This window comes from Hyperolius riggenbachi, chromosome 8, assembly GCF_040937935.1.
Source record: "Hyperolius riggenbachi isolate aHypRig1 chromosome 8, aHypRig1.pri, whole genome shotgun sequence".
Classification (NCBI taxonomy): Eukaryota; Metazoa; Chordata; class Amphibia; order Anura; family Hyperoliidae; genus Hyperolius; species Hyperolius riggenbachi.
The window spans coordinates 92,640,987-92,662,797 of record NC_090653.1 but is presented as its reverse complement, the minus strand read 5'-3'; the positions used below and the strand labels follow the sequence as shown (position 1 = coordinate 92,662,797).

At 44.0% G+C, this 21,811-nt stretch overlaps 1 protein-coding gene across 3 annotated transcripts in view; it reads left to right on the top strand.

Annotated features, from left to right (window-relative positions):
• The window catches only part of ZNF185 (zinc finger protein 185 with LIM domain), a 239,807-nt gene that overhangs the window by 193,483 nt on the left and 24,513 nt on the right, over nucleotides 1-21,811 (top strand). For 2 of the 3 annotated variants that reach the window (XM_068250904.1, XM_068250901.1), the window contains 5 exons: nucleotides 5,210-5,272; nucleotides 7,394-7,453; nucleotides 7,740-7,847; nucleotides 9,626-9,751; nucleotides 10,301-10,399. In XM_068250904.1, the coding sequence (XP_068107005.1) occupies nucleotides 5,210-5,272; nucleotides 7,394-7,453; nucleotides 7,740-7,847; nucleotides 9,626-9,751; nucleotides 10,301-10,399 (456 nt within the window). The remainder of the gene's footprint in view (nucleotides 1-5,209; nucleotides 5,273-7,393; nucleotides 7,454-7,739; nucleotides 7,848-9,625; nucleotides 9,752-10,300; nucleotides 10,400-21,811) is intronic. The other variant, XM_068250902.1, reaches the window with a different exon arrangement.

Here is a 21,811-nt window from a genome sequence, read left to right as displayed (position 1 = left end):
CCCAGCTGTATCTAGCTTAATGCCACTGCCACGACCAAAATGCATTAACTTACATCTATTGACATTAAAAAAAATCTACCATATAGCTGCTGAGTGCCCATATAGCCATCCTTGACCTTAAACATCCCCCTCTGAGGCCTTATTAGAACACCTTAAAGTGGTGTTCAGTGGCTGGATAGTGTACTGGTTGAGGGCTCTGTCTCTAAAACAGGAAACCATGGTTCTATCTATTCTAAGCTCTTCATGTTGAGTAAGCCAGCACCTATTCAGTAAGCAGACCTTGGACAAAACTGCCTAACACTGCTACTGTCTACTGAGCGCGCCCTAGTGGCTGCAGATCTGGTGCTTTGAGTCTGACAAGAGAAAAACACAAATAATTATTCTGTCTTGTCTTGGCGCAGCTAGAAGCAGCACTAGCTGTCAACTGAGAAAGATTTGGGCAGCTTCAAAGCAGATACTTCCACCTGCTGTATCTTGATAATGAATTGTTTAGATTCTGCTGCAAGAAATTATAACAGCATTGTGTTTCTGTTAAAAGGGATATGATGAAAATGATGGCATATACTCTACAAGCTAATTGCAATTATTCTTTCACACATTTACTTCATAACAATGAACTCTGAATTCTGGGGCTTGTATTTGCATTGACCTTTATTTGTATCCAGGGCCGGATTTACCATAAGGCACTGTAGGCATGTGCCTACAGGCGCATGATAATGGAAAGGCGGCTTACTCCCCCTCCTCAGTGTCTCCCTCCTTCCTTCTCTAAACAGAGTCCTGATAAGAGTTTAAATAAGAGGTTATTCACCCAGCTCTCGGCATTCCACTGATGAGATCTCTCTTCAATCAGGGGTACCTATAGCTACTTAAAGAGAGACTGAAGCGAGTCTAAAAGCATGTTCTTACTGTAAAGCACCTTACATAGTGCTAAACCGCCACAACCCCGCGGCAAAATGAGGGGTTTATACCCCCCAAATCCCCTCTACAAACTCCAGGGAGTGCTTCCTGATGAGGCAGAGCTAAGCGATGTAGCTCTGCCTCTTAGCGCGTCAATCCCCGCTGATCGCCTCCTCTTCCCGCCCCTCTCAGTCTTCCTTCACTGAGAGGGGCGGGGGAAAGGCGGAGATCCGCCAACAGATTGACGCGCATGAAGGCAGAGCTGCAGCTCATAGCTCTGCCTCCATGAGCAGCAAAATCCACAACCAAGAAAGTCGTGGATTTTGCAGAGGGCATTAAAGGAGTATAAACCCCTCGTTTTGCCGTGGGGATGCAGCGGTCTTTTATGTTGTGAGTACTTCTGGCTACCTAATACTAAGGGGCACCTGTGACCTATGACAGGCAAGGAAAATAAGGGTGAAGTGACAGCTAAGACAACCAGCAGACTTGTGGTGCAGTTCGGTGTGGTGTTTTTAGGTTCCTGGAGGGCGAAATTTAAGGTGCCAGGACATCTGTGCCTATAGGCTCCTGTGAAGTAAATCCGGGCCGGTTTGTATCATATCCTTTTATGTAATGTATGCAAACCAGCACACTATCCCATATAGCATGGGAAGTTTATGTTCTTCTTGATCATGCATTATGCAGCAGAGAATGTACGTGGAGGGTGTGGGACAATCAACCTGACACTAGCTGATTCATTTGTCCCCTACATACAGGTAGTAAGAAGAAGGAAGAAATGTTTTCCCCGCCTACAAATGTTTGTATGCTAGTCCAATACTTATGAGACAGATGTGACTCAGGTCAAGGGAAATGAATTTGGTGTTATGAGATGATTATTCAATGGCATGTTGTAAGTAAGAGTTTGCAGCTTGGAATTCTATGGGCCTTGTTATGTAGATCAACTTGATTCATACAGTAAGGAAGATGTACGGAGCTCTGTGTGTGAAGCAAGGCAGGGCAGCTTCAGAGCAGGAGAGAATATTTATTTTGACGTGCAGCCTCTTTTCTCTCCCCAAATCCTGTCGCTCTTCTGTCCTTCTGCTTTTTTAGCACCCAAGGCCATGGCCTTTCCAGAAATCCAGCCCTGGTTCCTGCTGTCACAAGGAACACAACGGCAACTGTGAACATGGCCATTCTTGCTGAAAATATAGATGGTTGGAGTGCAAGGGATTTCAGGCAGAGCAGCATGTCAGTGGGCCTCCATTAACTTTGTACTATATCAGCAGTACAAAACCGGTGGTGATGTGGATAATACTAGTTTATATTCTGCTGAGTTCTAATATAATGTATAGACTAACCAGCAAGCTCACGGTGAACCAGAACTCACTGAAGTGTGTAAGGGGCTACAATGGTCCTAAAAGCCCCCTTACTAAAATGCTAAGGAAAACAAAAGTTTGGTTTCTTAAAACAGAAAGAAAGAATTTGCGATAATTCAGGTTGGAGTGAGCTTGAGATGTCTCCCAGAGCATAACTGCTGAATATATGCAAATTAACCATTGTCTAGTGGGGAAGAGTAGTAATCAATTGCAGATACCACATCTTACAGTGTATACCCACCTTTACTGTGAGAGTTTGTAGGAAGGTGAAGAATGGTATCAGGCTATGCCGATGTATCCTCTGTAATAAACAAGTGATAGAGTAGTCCAGCTGTGAAAGTGTGACACCACCATTATGGCTATGGGGTAGAAGAAGACACTGCACAGCACTACTGCTGGGAAAGCTCCTCTTTGGATTCTCTCACAGATATAAGGAACTAGTGAACAATCCAGCCCTCCAGCATCCAACCAAACCAGTTTTTGGGTAAATGTAGCCTATAAATCAGGATCAGAATTTGTTAGGGAATCCGACATAATCCCGCCACAGCTATAATGTAATGCGATGATCGCTTCCGGTTTTCATCCAGCTCAAATTGCATCGGGCAGCATTGTGTGTCATAGTTACATAGCGAATGAAGTTGATACATGCTCATTAGCCTCAGCCTTTCACGCTTCCAGTCTGTTTTGGTGCAGAGCAGAGCCTCATGCAAACCATAGTCTAAACTCCACAAACGTGGCCAGCCAAGACTCTAGTGTGTAAAGCTGCCTTGAAGCATTGCTGAAAGATCCGGATTGCCAGATTATTTGGAGCGAGCACATTGTTCTGCTCCTTACCTTGTCAAAAGCCAGCCATCGTGTGCTGAGCCATCATCCCTCTTCTCCCTTTCCGAAGCAACAGAATATGTCATGAGGCTGTAGCCTAGCAACGCATCTGCACAGCACTCGGCCCCAGACTGTCACCTAGAAATTAAGTGGCTACCTATACCGGGGCACCCATACCGGACTATCTATACTGGGGGTGTAGTATAAGTTCACTAGTCCACGGGGGGACGACTATTTTTGTAATTTACCCTAGAGACTGTCCTGAGTATCAAAGAAACAAGTGCCATCACTCTACAGGCTGAATATAAAGAACACTTTATTAGTAGAAAATGACACACATGGGGGTTGTACCATAAAACCAATTAAAAAGCACTGGAGCACTCCAAAATCAAACATGCCGCAAACACACTCTCATACCACCACCCAAACAGGGGTACCGGTACCTCTAACTGGAAATCTACCCTGCAGGAAGGATTGAGGGACAGAGTGGGGATGCAGGCCGTCTGTGGAGTGTCAGATTACTGGCCAGGGATAACACAATGGTTTCCAAGTGTCGGCAAAGGGTAAGTGGGAACTCTTCACCCGCGATGCGGGACTCACCACTCTTCATCCAATTGTAGAAGGCGGGCGCAACGCGTAGGTGGGCGGGGCTTCAACCCGCATGCTGTCCTGGAGCGTTCCGGAGTGTCTCTGAGCAGGGATCTTCCATTGGCGTTGCTGGCCTGCCTCTGGCTCCATATGGCCGGGTACCTCTCCACTCGGATTGAGGGCCGGTGAAGACTTGGAAGTCTCGGCTGTGCGCACAGCAATCACCCAAGGACGACAATTGGATGAAGAGTGGTGAGTCCCGCATCGCGGGTGAAGAGTTTCCACTTACCCTTTGCCGACACTTGGAAACCATTGTGTTATCCCTGGCCAGTAATCTGACACTCCACAGACGGCCTGCATCCCCACTCTGTCCCTCAATCCTTCCTGCAGGGTAGATTTCCAGTTAGAGGTACCGGTACCCCTGTTTGGGTTGCGGTATGAGAGTGTGTTTGCGGCATGTTTGATTTTGAAGCGCTCTAGTGCTTTTTAATTGGTTTTATGGTACAACCCCCATGTGTGTCATTTTCTACTAATAAAGTGTTCTTTATATTCAGCCTGTAGAGTGATGGCACTTGTTTCTTTGATATTGTGCATTCAGTCAGTCGTGCTGTCAATCCTGCATAGCAGTACACAGGCTTCACTACGTGGTTGAGTACGTGCAGTATGTTTAATTTTGTTAGAGACTGTCCTGAGGTGGGCCCTGCCATGGAAACATGTCTGACAAGCTTTTTTTTCGAATATGTGGGCTCAAAGCTAAATCAGGAAGCCTCTGGCCCATCCAGAGACTTTCCTCTACGTGGGCAACTTGTCTTACTTGTATTACTATATAGAGATGACTTGATACAAATTGTTTTGTCTTTAGGAAAGCAGAAATACACTTTAAAGATGGCCATTGTTGAATTTGTACAGGTCTGTGAAAATTACTATAACTTTGCATAAAGGGATTCACAACTGTGAACATATTTTGCTTGCTAACAAATTGTGGTTATCATTGGGAGATATACGGTTCTCAGCAAGGTTTATGGAATATACCATAAACACAGATATTTTAGTCCTCTTTCACACTGAATGCTGAAAAACTGAGGCGTTTTAACTGATCAGTTGTTCCATAGCAATATATACCGTAGTAAAAAAAAAAAGCTTCAGTTAAAATCCAGCTAATGTGAACTAGACCATAGGGAAACATGGACATTACCTCTCACAACAGTTGTCCATTCAGTTATAACTGACAGCAACTGATTCAGTGTGAACGTGCCCTTAGGGTGGCCAGGCACAATTCAATCACTCTAGGACACCTGATTTGCTGGCTGTACTACAGATATAGTCAGCAATCATCACACTTGGCTCTCATCATAGAAAAGAACAAGCTCTTTTTTTAGATAATAAATTCTGATTGTATTTATGTTAATAGTCTTTCATAACCACATTTGTATACAAAAAATGATCCACCCTAGTTGGCCAGTGCAAGCAGTTTATAAAGGAAAACATTTCTATATGCATACATGTTTAATTGTCTTATTAATAATCGTGTTTGTGTTTTTTCACAGACCTAAATTCGAGAAGCCAGAAATATCTCCAAAACCTGTTCCTCGAAGCACCAACAAAGTCAGGTACGGCACCTCTTGTCTCTCTCTTCTCCTTCCACCTGAGATGCCGGTTTTGTTTGATTGGGTAATTTGCATCTTTCAATAAGTTTATACTATTTTGGACCTATTTCAGATGACCCAGGTAAAGTTCAGCATTGATGCCATCATTCTTTTGCTAAGACTGTCTTGACTTCTCAACCAGCACAGATCATATAAGGGTTATTGTACGATTATTGTTTAGAGAGAGAATGAACCATGGGGCTTTGTCGGTTTTACCAAAAGTATGAGTTAATTGGCCCATATGCTATTCACTTTTTCTCCTTTTCAGCACTTGTTTTCTGGTGGTTTAAAAGGCATTTTATTGACAAGGTATGAAAATATCACATAGAATAGAACTCAGGAGAAAAAGTGAATTGAATATGGCCCACTGTGTTAGTTAGTTTTAAGGGTTGTGTCGTGCATTAAAGTTAGGGTTAGAGGAAACGTCAGGATTAATGTGTGGGTTAAGTCAAGGAAAGAATTGATCTTTAGCACAAGATTTTGGTGACATTTGTGGGGAGGTTGTTACTAGTAAATGGTTAAAGTTAGTACTGGGTAAAAGTGATAGGGGAAGATTAAAGTAGGTCAAGGGTAAAGGTTAGTGTAACACTAGTGTTATGGGGATTTTGTCAAGGTAGACCAGACAGGGGGCATTTTTAATGGTATTGGGTATTAACCTCAATATCCTGCAGTAATATGACTTGATGCCAGAACACCATCCCCATATTGCTACTTACAATCCGGGTAACCCTTGTAGCCAGGGCTATCTGTGGTCACCTTGATGCCCTAGCGGAGTCCCCACTTTCAACCTCCCCACCACCTACGCTTTTTGTGCCAATTGATAAACTGCCTAAAATCAATCAAAAGTGAATCAACTGGATATACGGAGGTCAACAGATATCTGTCAGATTCAGGTCGGTTTTACATTTGATTTTTGTGTTGCAGTGCTCCTGCTGCATACCACCGCAACGCAAAAAACCTACAATCATATAATTCTGTGGCACAGTGCGCTGACAGGGTCATATGCATAGGCACACCCCTCGCTCAGTGACGTACTCCCTGCTGGGTAGACTTCCATTGCTTTTGCAGTCCCTTGCAGTAAAATAGGGTAACACAATGTGGTTTTACCCTGAAAGAGTAAAAGTGGGCCAATAGTATTTCCATAGTGGTCAGTCAGTCAGGTTGGGAGCCAGAACGGGCACAGGAACGGGAAGAATGAGGTGTGCAGTAGCGAACAGAGGGAGCTGTAAGTGAACACTGACCCCCCTCCCACAAGCACGATATGTTTTTAAAGCAGAGCAAGTTGGGCTCTGGTATCCTTTAAGCAAAGTGATCAAGTCGGCCATAAGAAATCTGTACATGTATGCCAAGTAGGGATGCTCGTTCGGATTCCACGGAAAGGCAATTTCCGCATTTCCGATCAGAAATTGCATTTCCGCATCGGAATGCGGAAATCGGTAATACAAGTGCGGTAGGTGGATTTCCGTGGAATCGCGGAAATTTTTCGCGGAAATTTTTCCGACTTTAACATTGATTTTCTCAAAAACTACATTGATTTTCTTAAAAACTATAAGTTCTTTTTGAAAAATGTTTTTTGTTCCCACACTCAGAAAGATTAAGCCAATCAGAAAAGGCGGAAATTTCCACCTAAATCCCCATTGTCTGATTGGTTTATTCATTCTGAGTCTTCTAATTGTCATAAAATTACTGCATCAGAAATGCAGATTTTCTGCATTTTACATTACAGTCAAAATCTGCCGACTTTAGCGGTTAATAGCAAAGCCCCCATTGGTCCTAGAAACACCAAATTTTCAGGGTACGTTAATCATAAGTGCGGGAACAAGAGCAAAACATTTTCAAAAAGACCTTATCGTTTTTGAGAAAATCAATGTTAAAGTCGGCGGAAATTTCCGGTAAAATCCACATCAGAATGCGATAATCAGTAGTGGAAAGGGGAATCGGTAGCGGTAATCGGCAATGGCGGAAAGCTGATTTTCCGCGGAATTGGAATTTGTCATTTCCGACATCCCTAATGCCAAGCTCTAGCTTGTTCATTCCAGTGTTTCATTACGGTTATCTTATTTGATTTTGTTATTCTGTTAACAGTGAGAAAGCCACTGCTGAAGCCCCCCTGGTTGTGATCTCGTCCGAGCCTGACAAAAACAGGTATTTCATTATAAGGAACTAATATGTCCATTATTGTGATAAACAATTTTTTTACCCACTACAAAAATGTTCACTTTGGAAAACCCATCCCTGTATATTTATATCCCGATCCTTTATTTTATGTTAATTCTAATGTTGTGTCTATGCTTTTGTCTTTTTCTTGCAGTACTTTTTTCTTGTATTGTGATACGCATATTAATATACTCACCATACTCATATGACGTACTGCAGAATGTGCTGTTGCATTATAGTGTACTTTTCTGTTACATTCTGTGTTGTGATTCAGGCTTAACCAGCCTTCCAGATCGGAAGAATCTAACCCTGCAACTGAGAACAGATACAGAGTTCCCGAGTCCTTAGATGACCCCAAGCCAAATCCCATCAGCACTGATAAGTAAGGAGAAGCACTACATAGGCTTTGCTAGTATTTAGCATGTTACATAACCGCAGGGTAACGGCTTCCACATTGAGGACGTTTTATTCATAAATGAAGGCTGACCTGGAATGTTATCTCTCTCCTTTTGTGAAGCACTTGCTGTGGGTCTATGCTGAGCGCACATCTGCAATCGCATACGTTCCGCCAAATATCCCATTATTAGAGTACAACATGTGAAAGGTTTTTTTTGTTTGTTTTTTTCACATGCAGAGATAAAAGAACGACTGCTGATACTTACAATAGGAACTCTGATTTGCAAAACACTGCAGACTTAGCTGATTGGCCTAGCCATTTTTGTTATCAAGAATTAGGCCCTGTACACCACAGAGGTCGCGGCATTCATCACTCAATTGCTATCCATTCATATGAATTGACAGTGCTTACCAGCGCTTTGTGTCCAATCAAAACGCCCACTTCATCATCATGGGAAGGACATTATTAGCAGTGTATCCTGCAGACACCTGCTTAAAGTGCATCATGCATTGAATAGCCTCATATGGAGGCTGCTATCTTGATCGCCTTCTTAAAAAAAAAAAAAAGTAGATACCTCATCATCCTTGTGTTGGCAAGGGGGTGCTGCCCATGTCTCTACAGTTATTTTGTGGTTTATGTCAATAATATTCTGCTTTTATAACATTTGTGAAAACAACTATTGTCTCACAGAATTCAGCTTAAAGGGGCACTACAGCGAAAAACTGTAACATTTAAAATATGTGCAAACATATACAAATAAGAAGTACATTTTTTCCAGAGTAAAATGAGCCATAAATGACTTTTCTCCTATGTTGCTGTCACTTACAGTAGGCAGTAGAAATCTGACAGAAGTGACAGGTTTTGGACTAGTCCATCTCTTTATAGGGGATTTTCAGGGATGTATTTATTTTCAAAAGCACTTAGTAAATGGCAGTTGCTTTGTCCAACTGCCAAAAAACTGTGTAGGGAGCCGGGAAGCTGGCCAGCATCGTTGTTTAAATCCTTTTTAGGGAATATCTTTATAAAGAATAAAAGCCTTGCTGAAAATCCCCTATGAAGATATGGACTAGTCCAAAACCTGTCACCTCTGTCAGATTTCTACTACTTACTGTAAGTGACTGCAACATAGGAGAAAATGGCTCATTTTACTCTGGAAAAACTGTACTTCTTATTTGTACATGTTTGCACATATTTTAAACTTTACAGTTTTTCGCTGTAGTGCCCCTTTAGGGCCGGCTTCAGACTACGGATTGGTGGCAGTGGTGTGTCCCGGGGTCCACACCGCACCGCCAAAAAGAGGCCTTTGGGGATTGCCGAGTTAGCACTCAGTAATCCCCACCTGGCTCACATCCAAATAGGAAGTGACGCTCACTTGCGGACATTTCCTGTTTCAGAAATACGGAAGTGTATTGTAAAAATACGCTTCCATGCATGCACATCCGCAACGCTGCTGCCAATATTTTTTATTTTTTAAAACACCTGCGTCATCATAGAATTACACAACTTCCAGTGCAACGCATATCGCCGCAGGAGCCACACGACAATGTAGGTATGTGCGCACGTTAGAGAGGGCACTTCCGGCGCAGTTCCCACTATATGCGTTTTAACTGAAATCAGTTTCACAATGCACTGCTATGGAAAAAATGTGCACTAACACATACTAACGCACACTAACGCATACCAACGTATTAAGTGTAAAATGGCCTTTAGGTACAAAACAATACTTAAGGGAGTTTCACATTTAATAATCTTTTTATTTTCAGAATAACATCAGTAAACAAAAGTATCACCAACACAACAGAGACCACACCAGGAAATAAAGGTGTCACCACTACAACAGAGACAACATCTGAACGACCAAAAACACCTGAGCCAGCTACAACAATGAGGTGATTGTCTGTCTATGTTACAGGGTCCATCCACAAAAATATGGAGTTTTGGCTGAATGAATCATGCTGACACTACCTGGAAATTGTAGGGGTTTCATTAGATTATCGACACCTCAGTTCTTGACACCATGCACTTGTTGAAGCCATTTCAGAACTGATGTATGAACGTTTTGGGACTTATTAGGTAACCCATGCAGGTCCAGAGTAGTGTGCAGATAGCGAGCAGGCTACAAGTGGCTGCCAGCCCGCCCATTGACCACGGCTCATAGATCTCAGACTGAGGTAGGAAGCATATACCCGCCCACTTTCCACTATAGCCGGATACAGAATACCGCAGCAGCCAAAAAACAGATTTACTATAACTGAAGTTTTATTACTTTAGGAATTACTATATCAGGCATTGTTTCCATTTATTTATAATAGTGCTTGGCCGGGACGTGGACATTTAATTAACGATACCAAAGTTTTACTATATCAGAGTTTACTATAACAAGATTATACTGTATCTGACTTCTAGTACTTTCTTAAAAGACCACCCTTTTATTTCAGGCCGAGCCCTCGATCCAGAGACAACGTTACATACACAGAAGCCAGATACAGAGTTCCAGAGATTCTTGAAGACTCATTGCCTGAACCTACTCCTCCCAGGTAAGGTTCCTTCTGTCATACATATTGCTATTTGTCTGTGGTGCATACAGGAAAGGATTCACATGAGTAAGGCCTATAGAAGCTCAACCAGGGAATGTCGCCAGTTTTACTACAAGGTAGCTGTCCAAATTGCTCTAGCACTGTACTAAATGCTGTCTTGTTGGGTACTTTGTCCTTGTACCTTATTTCAAAAATATAAATGTACTGAGAACACTTCTCCACATCTAATGTCCTCTCCTCTGTTTTTTTTTTTTTTTGTAATATACTTTCTCTAATCAAGATACAAATTCACTGCATGGCTGTGTACTCCTTAAATCCACTTCATTTCATATCTATAATAGCATGAATCCAACACAAATTGATGACGTTTTATATCACACATGATCCAGGCCTGATTTATACTTTTTCTGCTCCTAGGCCAAGTATGTTTTCCATGTGCAGCAGTACCCCTACCATTCCATGTGGAGCCCCCTCTTCTATGTATAACATCCCTGTACAGCGGGCACAGTCAAAAATGGTGCCTGGGAAAAATGGCGCGGGGTGATGCCGATAATGGCATCTTGCTACTAAAGTTATTTAACGTTTCAGAAATGTCCTGAAACGTTAAATAACGTTAGTAATTAGTGTCATTAGCCGCATCTCTCATACATTATCTGGTCCTGGCGATCCCGTCTTCTCTCCACTTCCTGTTTAGTTTGAAAGAGTCCTGCAGTTAGCCAATCACCATGCGGGGACTGAAGCCGCATGGTGATTGGCTGGCAGCCGGACTCATTCAAACTAAGTAGGAAGTGGAGAGAAAATGTGATCATCAGGGACCAGTTAATGTATACAAACCCCTCTGCCTGTGTCTGCCTCTCTCACACTAAACCCTCCCGCTGCCTAACACTCTCCCCCTCCGCCCCCCCGCTGCCTAACACTAGCCCCCCCCCCCCTGCATTTTTAACGCTTTTATAACACTATTTAGCATTATAAGTGTAAGTCACTCTGCGTGAGCAATTTTTTAAATAGCGTTATATAGTGTAAGTCAATGCGGTGCCATTGTTATACACTCTGTGCTATGCGCCATTTTTATCTGTCCCGCTGTACAGCAGCCCCTCTCTTCTATGAACAGCTCCCTTAGGCATCGGCTTCCGTTTTCATATTTTCCTCCACATTTGCAGCCTTCCCTTTCATATATAGCAACCCCTATGTCATGTCTAGGTGCCCCCTCAGGATGTTGCCACCCAAGGCCTGGGCCTTTTCCAGAAATCCAGCCCTGCACATGATCCTTAGTTGTAGCACTACAACCGAGGATCGTGTGGGATTTGAAACATGTCAGAAGTTTGTGTAGGATTTATGCTTTTATGGATATGAAATAAAACAGATTTAAAGGAGTACACAGCTGTATAGCGGATTTGTATCTTGGTAGCTTTGAGGAATGGAACTCTGTCCTGCAATGGCTGTTCATGGCATTCTGAAATGTTCATCACAGATGTTAAGATGGGTTATCTGTTTTGCTGTAGCTTTTCTGTCAGCTCAAACTAGTCTGGCCATGCTCCTGTGACATTGCTCACCAAAAAGAGCATTTTCATTCTTAGAAATGCTGCTTACTGGATATTCATATGTTGAACTATTCAGAGTAAACTCCAGAGGCTGATGTGCATGAGAATCACAGGAGTTCAGCAAATACAGCAATACCCAAACATTGACACCAGCAATCGTGTTACAGGTAAAATCCCTGATATCAAGTTTTTCCTCGTTTTGGTGTTAGATGAGAAACTCCTGAGCTGTATCTCCATGATAAAAGCAAATGTGCAGATTTCCTAATAAGTGCTTAGTACATGGATATGAGCAGTGCCTAGGCATTGGCACGGGACATGCGGTGAAATCTTCACAGTCCAAGCATTCCTAGTTATATAGTGCTAGATGGGACTCCACTGTACTATCAATAAAGTGTTTTATTGATATCTTGGTCACACCTGCCACTGAGACAAGTGGAGCAGTAATAGACCTCCAACTTCATTGTGGCACAAACTGACACTAAGTTCCATATGCAATTCACTTTTACTCCTGGGTTTTCTTCTAGAAGATATAGCATTTTGCAATGGAAAAAGTACGAAAAAGTAGTTGAAAAAGTACTGTCAAAATTATTTTGAGTATTTGTTTGCTTACTGGTAGTGTAAAAGGCAATTTATTACAAGTTGTGAAAATATCACCTGGGAGAGAACTCAGGCGGAAAAGTGAATTACATATGGCCCTAAATGACATTAGTCCTAATGTTTCTTCACTCTCTTCAAACTAAAAAATGAACTTGCCTTTTACTTTTGTCACGTACAGTATATATTACTGCACCTGAGATGGAAACATTACAATTTTGTGTTAGGGAAAGTTAGTCAGAGTGTGCTGCATGCATATAATGGCTGAATGTGTGGAATGCCCCCTTACTTGTATGTCTGCTTTCCAGAGTCACACTTTCTCTAGGTGCGCCTTTACAGCTGTCCTTTTTTGTCTGATGGAATGTTTATTCCAAAAAGTAAATACTATAACAACATTTTAGGTTTACAAAACATCTGATTTCTTCCTGGCTGTGCCATGCTTAAAGGACACCTGAACACCTGGATATGAAGACTGACATTTATTTCCCTTTAATCAATACCAGTTGCCTGCTTCTTCATGGATCATGGCTGAAGGTATTAGAGACAGGGAATCAGAAGTATAGCCAGGCAATTTGCACTGCATTGCAATTTGCATGGACGTAAATATGTCAGCCTCCATACGTCTCTCAGTTAAGGTGTCCTTTTAATTCTTAAAATATCAAACCTATAAAATGCTGCCTATTAGAGCGTATGTACTAATATGCTGCCCAGTCAGTTGAGCGATGGGTGAGAATATCAGCTCACCCTGCTGCCACTGAAATACTGCGTAGCGTTAAATACTATATCCCTTCCAAGTTGTAGCAACTCAGAGGGATGAGTAATTGGGGGGGGGGGGGGGGGGGGGTTGAGGCTGCATTCACCAACCTATACTAAGCCAGTATATCCCATGCAAGTAAGTAAGGCTAAGTAAGTCGGACATATTGATTGATTGATTGATTGATTGATTCTCACCAGTGCATCATTATAGTAACTAAATCTGTAGTATTATTATTATTATTATTATTATTATTTATTTATTTATAAAGCGCCAACATATTCCGTGGCGCTGTACAATGTAAGAAAACAAACAAGGGATACATAATGATACAGACAATGATATACATCAAATATGAATACTGATACAAAATACAGCACTGCTGGTTACAATTTGATTTAACAGGATGACTAAAATGTATAAATGTCTAACAGTGTGCAAGCAATTACATTAATAACATTCCATGACACAAAAGGGTGAGAGCCCTGCCCTTGCGAGCTTACAATCTAAAGGAATGGGGTGGAAACAAGAGGTGGGGGAAGTATACAGTATATGTACAGGCAGTGCGCAATTAGGTTATTTAGTGGGTGCATGGCCTAAGCTAGAGAATATGCTTGTCGGAAAAGGTGGGTTTTGAGGGAGCGTTTAAAGATTTCAAAGGTGGGAGAGTGGCGGATGTGTTGTGGAAGGGCATTCCAGAGGAGGGGTGAGGCACGTGAGAAGTCTTGTACACGTGAATGTGAGAAGGTAATTGTAGAAGAGGATAGAAGAAGCTCGTGTGCAGATCTGAGATTGCGGTTGGGTTGGTATCTGGAGACTAGTGAGGAGATGTACAGGGGAGAGAGATTGTGGAGAGCTTTGTAGGTTATGGTTAAGAGTTTGAACTGAATCCTCTCATTAATTGGTAGCCAGTGAAGAGCTTGACAGAGAGGGTCAGCAGAGGAAGAGCGAGAGGAGAGATGAATGAGTCGAGCAGCAGAGTTCAGTACAGACTTGAGCGGTGTTAGTCGGTTAGTTGGAAGTCCACCAAGCAATATATTGCAATAGTCCAATCGAGATATAATAAGAGCATGTACTAACATTTTGGTTGTGTCATGGGAGAGAAAAGGTCGGATACGTGCTATGTTTTTCAGTTGGAAATGGCAGGAGCTGGTTAGGGAGTTAATGTGAGGAGTAAATGAGAGAGAAGAATCAAATATTACCCCCAGGCACCGTGCTTTGGGAACTGATGTTATAGACGTGTTGTTAACATTTATTGTAATATCAGGCAAAGGGGTGGACAGGGATGGTGGAAAGACTATTAGTTCAGTTTTATTCATATTGAGTTTTAAGAAGCGAGAGGACATGAAAGAGGAGATAGCGGACAGGCAGTCGGGAACCCGTGTGAGGAGGGAGTTAAGGTCTGGGGCCGAGAGGTACAGTTGTGTATCGTCTGCATATAGGTGGTATTGGAAACCGAATGAGCTGATTAAGTTACCAAGACCGTGCATGTAGATGGAGAAGAGGAGGGGACCGAGGACAGAGCCTTGAGGTACCCCTACAGACAGAGGATGTAAAGAGAAGGGCCTGATCTGAATAAGAAACAGTGAAAGACCTTCCAGACAGGTAGGAAGATATCCAGGAGAGAGAGAGGTCCTTTATTCCTATAGATGAAAGGATCTGTAGGAGTAGAGTGTGGTCGACAGTGTCGAATGCTGATGACAGATCTAGAAGGATGAGTATGGAATAATAGCCTTTGGATTTAGCTGTGAGGAGATCATTAGCTACTTTGGTGAGTGCTGTTTCTGTGGAGTGGTTTGGCCGGAAGCCAGATTGGAACTTATCGAGCAAGGAATTTGCAGATAAATACTGACTTAGTTCAGCATGGATGTGGCGTTCAAGTAATTTAGATGCAAATGGAAGAAGTGACACTGGGCGGTAGTTAGAAAGTAGTATGCTGTACTCTGCATCTACCCAAAATATCACCAAGTAACATTTCTAAGAAGGGTGTTGTTGGGCATAAAGACGAGTGACTGGATTCCCTCACTTGTCAAGTAAGGGAGGAATTTGGCCCAGGGACATTTTACTGCAGGCCAGAGTTGAAGTTTGTCATAGGTAGGTTGTCAGCATTCCCAGCATGCTTCTGACTGGTGTGGTCCATTTGTGAAGGAGGAGGTTACTATCAGGAACCAGTTCATCTAGAATTCTCTGCTACATTCTACTGTATATGAAAGCTCGGAACTTCAAATGTGATATTTTATAAGCTAATAATAGTGATTGATGCAAACCTACATATATTATTCTACTACAAAATGTTTGTGGAGTTATCTATGTCCAAGTTTAACTATGCCAGTGAAATTGACATCTTTCAGGCCGGTCTTACATACATTTTTTGTGTTGCGGTGGGGATGCTATGCTCCTGCCGCATCCCATCTCAGCGCAAAAAATGACAAAAATATGACCGTGTGGCAGAGTGCACTGACAGGGTTATATGCATATACGGATAGTGCCAATATACGGATAGTGACATACTCTCTACTGCGCTGAAAGTATGTCTAGGATTCCCGTCAGTCTGTTTATGCCGAGAATCTAGCATGCATACAGCAGCCCCCAATACCACCGACGTCTTGGCAGCTATCAACCAGGTGGATCAATTTAGCCAAGTCAAAAACACTGTTCTACCCACTCACCCTGCATACCGTATGACGCACGCTGCCAGTGGCATAACTAAGGAGCTCTGGGCCCCAGTGCAAGTTTTACATGGGACCCCCCCAGCCCTCTATTCATAACGATTAATACAGCCCACTAAAACCTGCAGTGTCAGAGGTGCAAGCAGGGGATGGGGAACAGCTTGTTAATGATTACTACCATTCATAGCATCTATAGAAGTGATTATTATGAGCACAGGACCAATAGAGAGCTAATACTGTAGTTGAGAGAGGGGTCTACGGGGGCTACTATTGCTATGCTATTGCATGCTGATCTATAGACCCCCCCCCCACATAGCAGCAGAACACATTGCAAGCCTACAGGCTAGCGACGAGTCTGTACAGTCTCAACAGTGCAAAATCACCCGAGGAATCAAGCTTCAAACCTTGCCGTGCGACATGCCTTGTGCATGTGGCTGGGTGACATATTTACATGTCTTTTCACAATCAGCTACTTTATTTCCCCTATATAATAATTTCTCTGTCTCTGCATCCTCCTGTGTTCGTGCCTGCGCCTGGCGCACATGAATAGCACATAGCCATGGGTGGGCTTTGGGCAGTGGTTATGGCGTGGGGCACACATGGACAGATGCACGTAGCGGTAGGGGGGTCACGGCTGTGTACATGTGTGTGGGGGCACGCGTCACACGGCAATGGATTGCGTGTCTGTACCCTAGCGCTCGCTATTAAAAAGACAGGTTTTGTAGCTTGTATACAATAAATTGCAATTGTTGTAGCATATAGTCATTCATGGGAGTGGACATAAATTGAATGTCAGTAGATGCCTGAGAGACCACATTATCCTTCCCCAACCACCTATAAGGCCTTGATTCATAAACCATTACCGCGTGCATTATCGCCAAAGCGGTAAATTACCGCTTGGTATGTTGTTGATAGTGGATTCATAAAATGTTACGCCTGTTTTTACGCATGTTTTACCGCATGCGGTAATAGTGCGGTAATGAAAACGTTGTTTGTGTTGGTACACTGAATGAAGTGAATTCATGAAAAAAAAAAAAGGGGGGAGTAAGGAAGCGATAAATAACATGTTGTTATCGCCAAAACAAAGACCTGTCGAGTTTGCTCTACACAGTAGCATTTTAGGTGACAAATGGAGCCCTTTCAACTTTATGTTATGGAATTTTTAAGGATACAGAGGAGGAAATGTGGAAGGGTAGCTGTAATATCACCCAGGGTGTTTAGAAATCGTACATAGTTAGATAATATATAAGAATAATTATAATATATATTATATATATAATAATTTATAATTTATAAAAAATAAGTCACGTGTGTCTAAAACCGCCCACTTCTACCCAGCATGCACCTTGTCATTAGGAAGTCAGTGGCAAACTACCGCACTCAGCAAATTATACCGACAGCTTTCCGCATAATTACCGCACCACACCGCACACTTACCGACTACTATTGCAATGACCTCGCACTCTGAATTTTTTTTATGAATTCACTGCAAAAACCCTAATTTACTGCTAGTGGTAATTTCCCTCCTCCTTCTCTGAACTACCGTACTCACTTTTATGAATGGAGGCCATAATAGTACAAGTAGTCATTTTTCTTCCTCCCTTAGGGCTCGATTCCATACGCACTTTCAGTCGCTCTTATGGAAAGGCGATCACATGGACAGCAGAGAGTGCATAGACTGCACTGTCTGATGTTTCCATACATGCGTTCCGATTCACCATTGAATCGCAGCGCATGTGCCTGCATTTTGGGGCGATTGTGCCCGCGATCCCATTCAATTATAATGAATGGGATCGCAAGCTCCGCCCCCGGGGACGGTCACATGCAACGCAGAGCCCCGCTGACGCACAGCTCCTGCACTGCACTAATGGAAACGAGCCTTAAATCTGTTCTGATTGGCTTCCTGATCCCAAAAGTACCAAGAGCAGATACTGTGGCACAGAATCAACAATTTTAAAATAATATTTCTTGTGATAACAAAGATCAAGGTAAACATTATTTATATAAGCTAGCAGTGTCATATACTATACCTTTAGTAATGACAGTTCAAAGTCTCCCCCTGATGTATTTGGAAGGAGTAAGCCTTCCAGCACTAGCTGTAACTTTGCTGTGATAAAGGGGTGGGATTAGCAGGAAGGAGGTGGGGGTTATCAGCAGCAAGGCCCTGACACATGTACATGGGTGTAGCAATCACCCCTGCGACCCCTGCCATCGCAGGGGGGCCCAGAGCCTTTGGGCCCTCCTTCTGCTCCCCAACCGCAAGTGCAGCCAATTAGCAAAAAAAAAAACCAAAAAAACACGTTTGCTCACCATAAACATCCCTGCCACCTCCTCACGCCATTCAAAGTAACAAGTAGAGGGAGCGTGTGTTGTTTTTTCTTGCTTCCAGATGCTGATTCACAGCAAAACTGTCAAAGCTGCCATTCGCTAGCTCCTAGTCACATGACCCTCATTGGGTTTGGGAACCAAGGGGGCCCTATTAAGTCTAGTTACTGCACATGTATAAAGATATATGAACAAATCATGTGTACCTACAGGGGCGCCTGTTGCCATAGGCAATATAGGCAGTCGCTTGGGGCGGCGTCCAATCACAAGGCGAAGCTGTGGCCGCCTGCAGCTACTACTGTATATTTTATTTCTGTCCCCGTCCTCCTGTCAGCAGCGGCAGCCAACATCCGGGTGATGTACGTGAGTGCAGCGTGCTACCGCACTCACGTCTCTCCCCCCCCCCCCGCCTCCTGGAGCTGGCCGGCCAATAGATAAGGGGGAAGGCTCTCCTCCACGCCTCTCCTCCTCTAACCAGCCACAGACGCAGTGTTTACTGCGTGTAGCCACGCCCCTAACTCCGCCCATTGCCAGTCAAGCCTGGAGTTACCTAGATGCCAGGCTGGATGTTGCTGCTGATGACCTCTGATTTTAGGAGCTGGGCAGTCTATGCCCCCCTGCATCCCCCTGATGGACAGTCTAGATGTAACTATCCATTCTAACAGGTGAGGGAGGATGCTGGATATATTGTGTACAGACCTAATAACTTAAATATCAGTATACTCCTCACATACATTTATAGGTGTGCAGTGGTGTCCGTCATTATATTCTGAAAAATTTAAATAAAGTTCTAGCAATAATTACAGATCTGATCTCACAGTCACAACCACCCTGCAGGCTACAACAATCGGAGCCATTCTTCTATAGACAATTGGGAAAAACCTCTTTCAGATATTTTAATAAATGAGGATGGGGCGGGCTGAAGGTTTTGTATGTCAGCCAAGGGGTTAATGCACAGTAGCAGTCAGTGATCACTGCTCTATTCAGCTTCCTCCAGCTTGTCATCAGTGATTAAGTCTCTGATCCTTCTCCGCTGCATCCCTGTCCTTCCAATTACTCTACCTTGTGTGACCTCCCTCACATTGTCATGGGCACAAAGAAAGACAGAAAAATGAATAGCTGAACAGGATTCAGTAAAATATGCTACTGTAATCAAAGATATACTTTTATTCATGTTCACTGATCAGTGATGAGATATAATAGACCTAAAGGCTCTCAGCTTGCTTCAGGCTGGGTTCAGGGGGAGATTGAACTTGTTTTAAGGTTAAAAACCCAAACAAACAGAAATTAGTACTCTTAGTTGAGTAAATGCATACAAAGCACCATGGAAAGCAACCATACTCAATAACGGAGTATTTCTAACAAATCTATATGTGTTAGGCCGTGCTTGTGATGCTGTCGCCCACATCAGGGGGTACTTGGTAAATGCGGACATGTAGTAACAGTACTGAGAATTACTACAACAGACTATAGAAACTGTACAGTCATTTTCACTAGGAATTAATAAACATGGCGCGTGTAAGGGCCGCTTCCACTAGCCACCGCGCGCGGTAGCGAGACGCGTGGCGGCACTTCCGGGTCTGCGGGAACGCAGGCGAATCCCAGAAGCTGTGCCATGCACGGCTATGGGATTCGCAGCCTCCTGCGTGAAAACTGTGGGCAGTGTCAGCCGAATCGCTAGGGTAAGCGATTTGGCCGGCGGCGCCATAGTTTCCCCGCGCGATTTGCCTGCGGGGAAACTCTGCAGAGAAAACCGCTCCAGTGGACACGGGTCCTAAGACTGCCAGTGTTTTAGATCTAGATGGTAATAACCAAATTGACAAACAAGACAAGACACAGAGCATTTATTGTATAATACACTTTTCTCCTGGTTGACTCAAAGCACCAGTGCTGCAGCCACAGCGCAGTACATTCCCGGTGGCGGGAGCGAGGATGCGCACGCGCAGGCGCAGTGGTGTTCCGACTTTAAAGTCGCAAATTCCAGAAGTGAACCGGCGGCGGGGACCGGAGCATTAGTGATTGGCTGCGCAGGCACAGGATGTCCACAAGGACTGTTAGAAGCCCCAGGTAACTTCAACTCTCCCCCCCCCCCCCCAGTACTCCTCTAAGGCAGGCTCCACAGGCAACCAGGATCATTAGGGAGCCTTGCCCAAAGTACTGTTTACATACTGGCTTGAGACGGGGTTCAAACCATTGTCAAATGGCTTAAATTCCACGTCAGGCACCAGCCATACCAGTACACTACCCAGCTGGCCATATAATGCCTGACCAGTGTATTAACCATATACTACCATGCCAAAGCACTTATAAAAAATCACGTGAAAGGCAAGTCTGTTGTCCATGTGTCTTAAAGTACAAAATTGATTCCAAAATATATGCATTACCGCTTATTAGTTTGGCCACACCTCCTCCCCAGCATGCCATATATAGCTGAATAGGGCTGAATAATCAACTTATATCAGACTCAGCAATGTATATTTCTTAACTTTTTTTGTCAACCCTTTGAGATTTGAATGACTCAATCCAGCGTACCGTACCCTTCAGTGCAGCAGGGGCGTAACTATGGGGAGCAGCCCCAGGGACCGCAGGAGGGCCAAGAGCTATAAGGGGACCTCAACTACTACTTCACTCCCTCTGATAAAGGGGTCCATCCCTCAGATCAGGTGTTTTTGTGGCTGTGAGGGTCACCAGGGTAGGCAAGGGAAAGGGTGTGAACATGGGGGAGGGGTCATGAACGTTGTGCTAGGGGGCCCCCTGATTTATAGTTAAGCCTCTGCAGAGCAGTAACCGGTAGCAGGGCCGTTTCTTGGGCAGTGCGACCGCACTGGGCGCAGACCAGCAAGTAGATGAAGGGGGGCGCAGGCAGAAGGACATTACCGCTAGGGAGCTGGTCACGCGCGGTGCAGCCAAATGGAAGAAGAAAGAAGATTACCAGCGCGATCACCTTCCTTGACTCCTCCTAGGCTGCCTGCGTCAGACTTCAAGTCATCATCATGTCACCACCCGTGATGACACCTGATGTCCTGTAGGGGTACTACAGGCTGTGAGTGCGCGCCACCCATGGAGGAGTCGGCTTTCCGGGCTCTCCTCGCCTGGGTGTTTTCCTGCTTCCTCCTGGATGAGCGGCTGGTCACTAGAAAGTAGGCAGATCTACTTGTGATCCGTGGCTGTGTTTCTGTTTCTAAAGAGTAAGGGTTCCCGAGTCCACGGGGGTGGGGGGAAGGGGGCGCAATTTTTACACCCTCGCCCTGGGTGCAATTTAGCCTAGAAACTGCCCTGACCGGTAGTTACTTTGTGTGATGATCAACTGACAGCATGTGGTGATATTACGCATGTGTTGCAATGAACAATCCCACATCTGAATGTGTCCACTGTAGCAGGGCCGGTTCAAGTAACAATTGGGCCCTAGGGCAAAATTAGCCTGGGGGCCCCCCAACAGACACCCCCTTACCAAAAAGCGCCATTAGAGGCACTTTGTTTCAGCCAAATTTCCCTCCTGGGCCCCTAAGCTGGCTGCTGACCCTCCCCC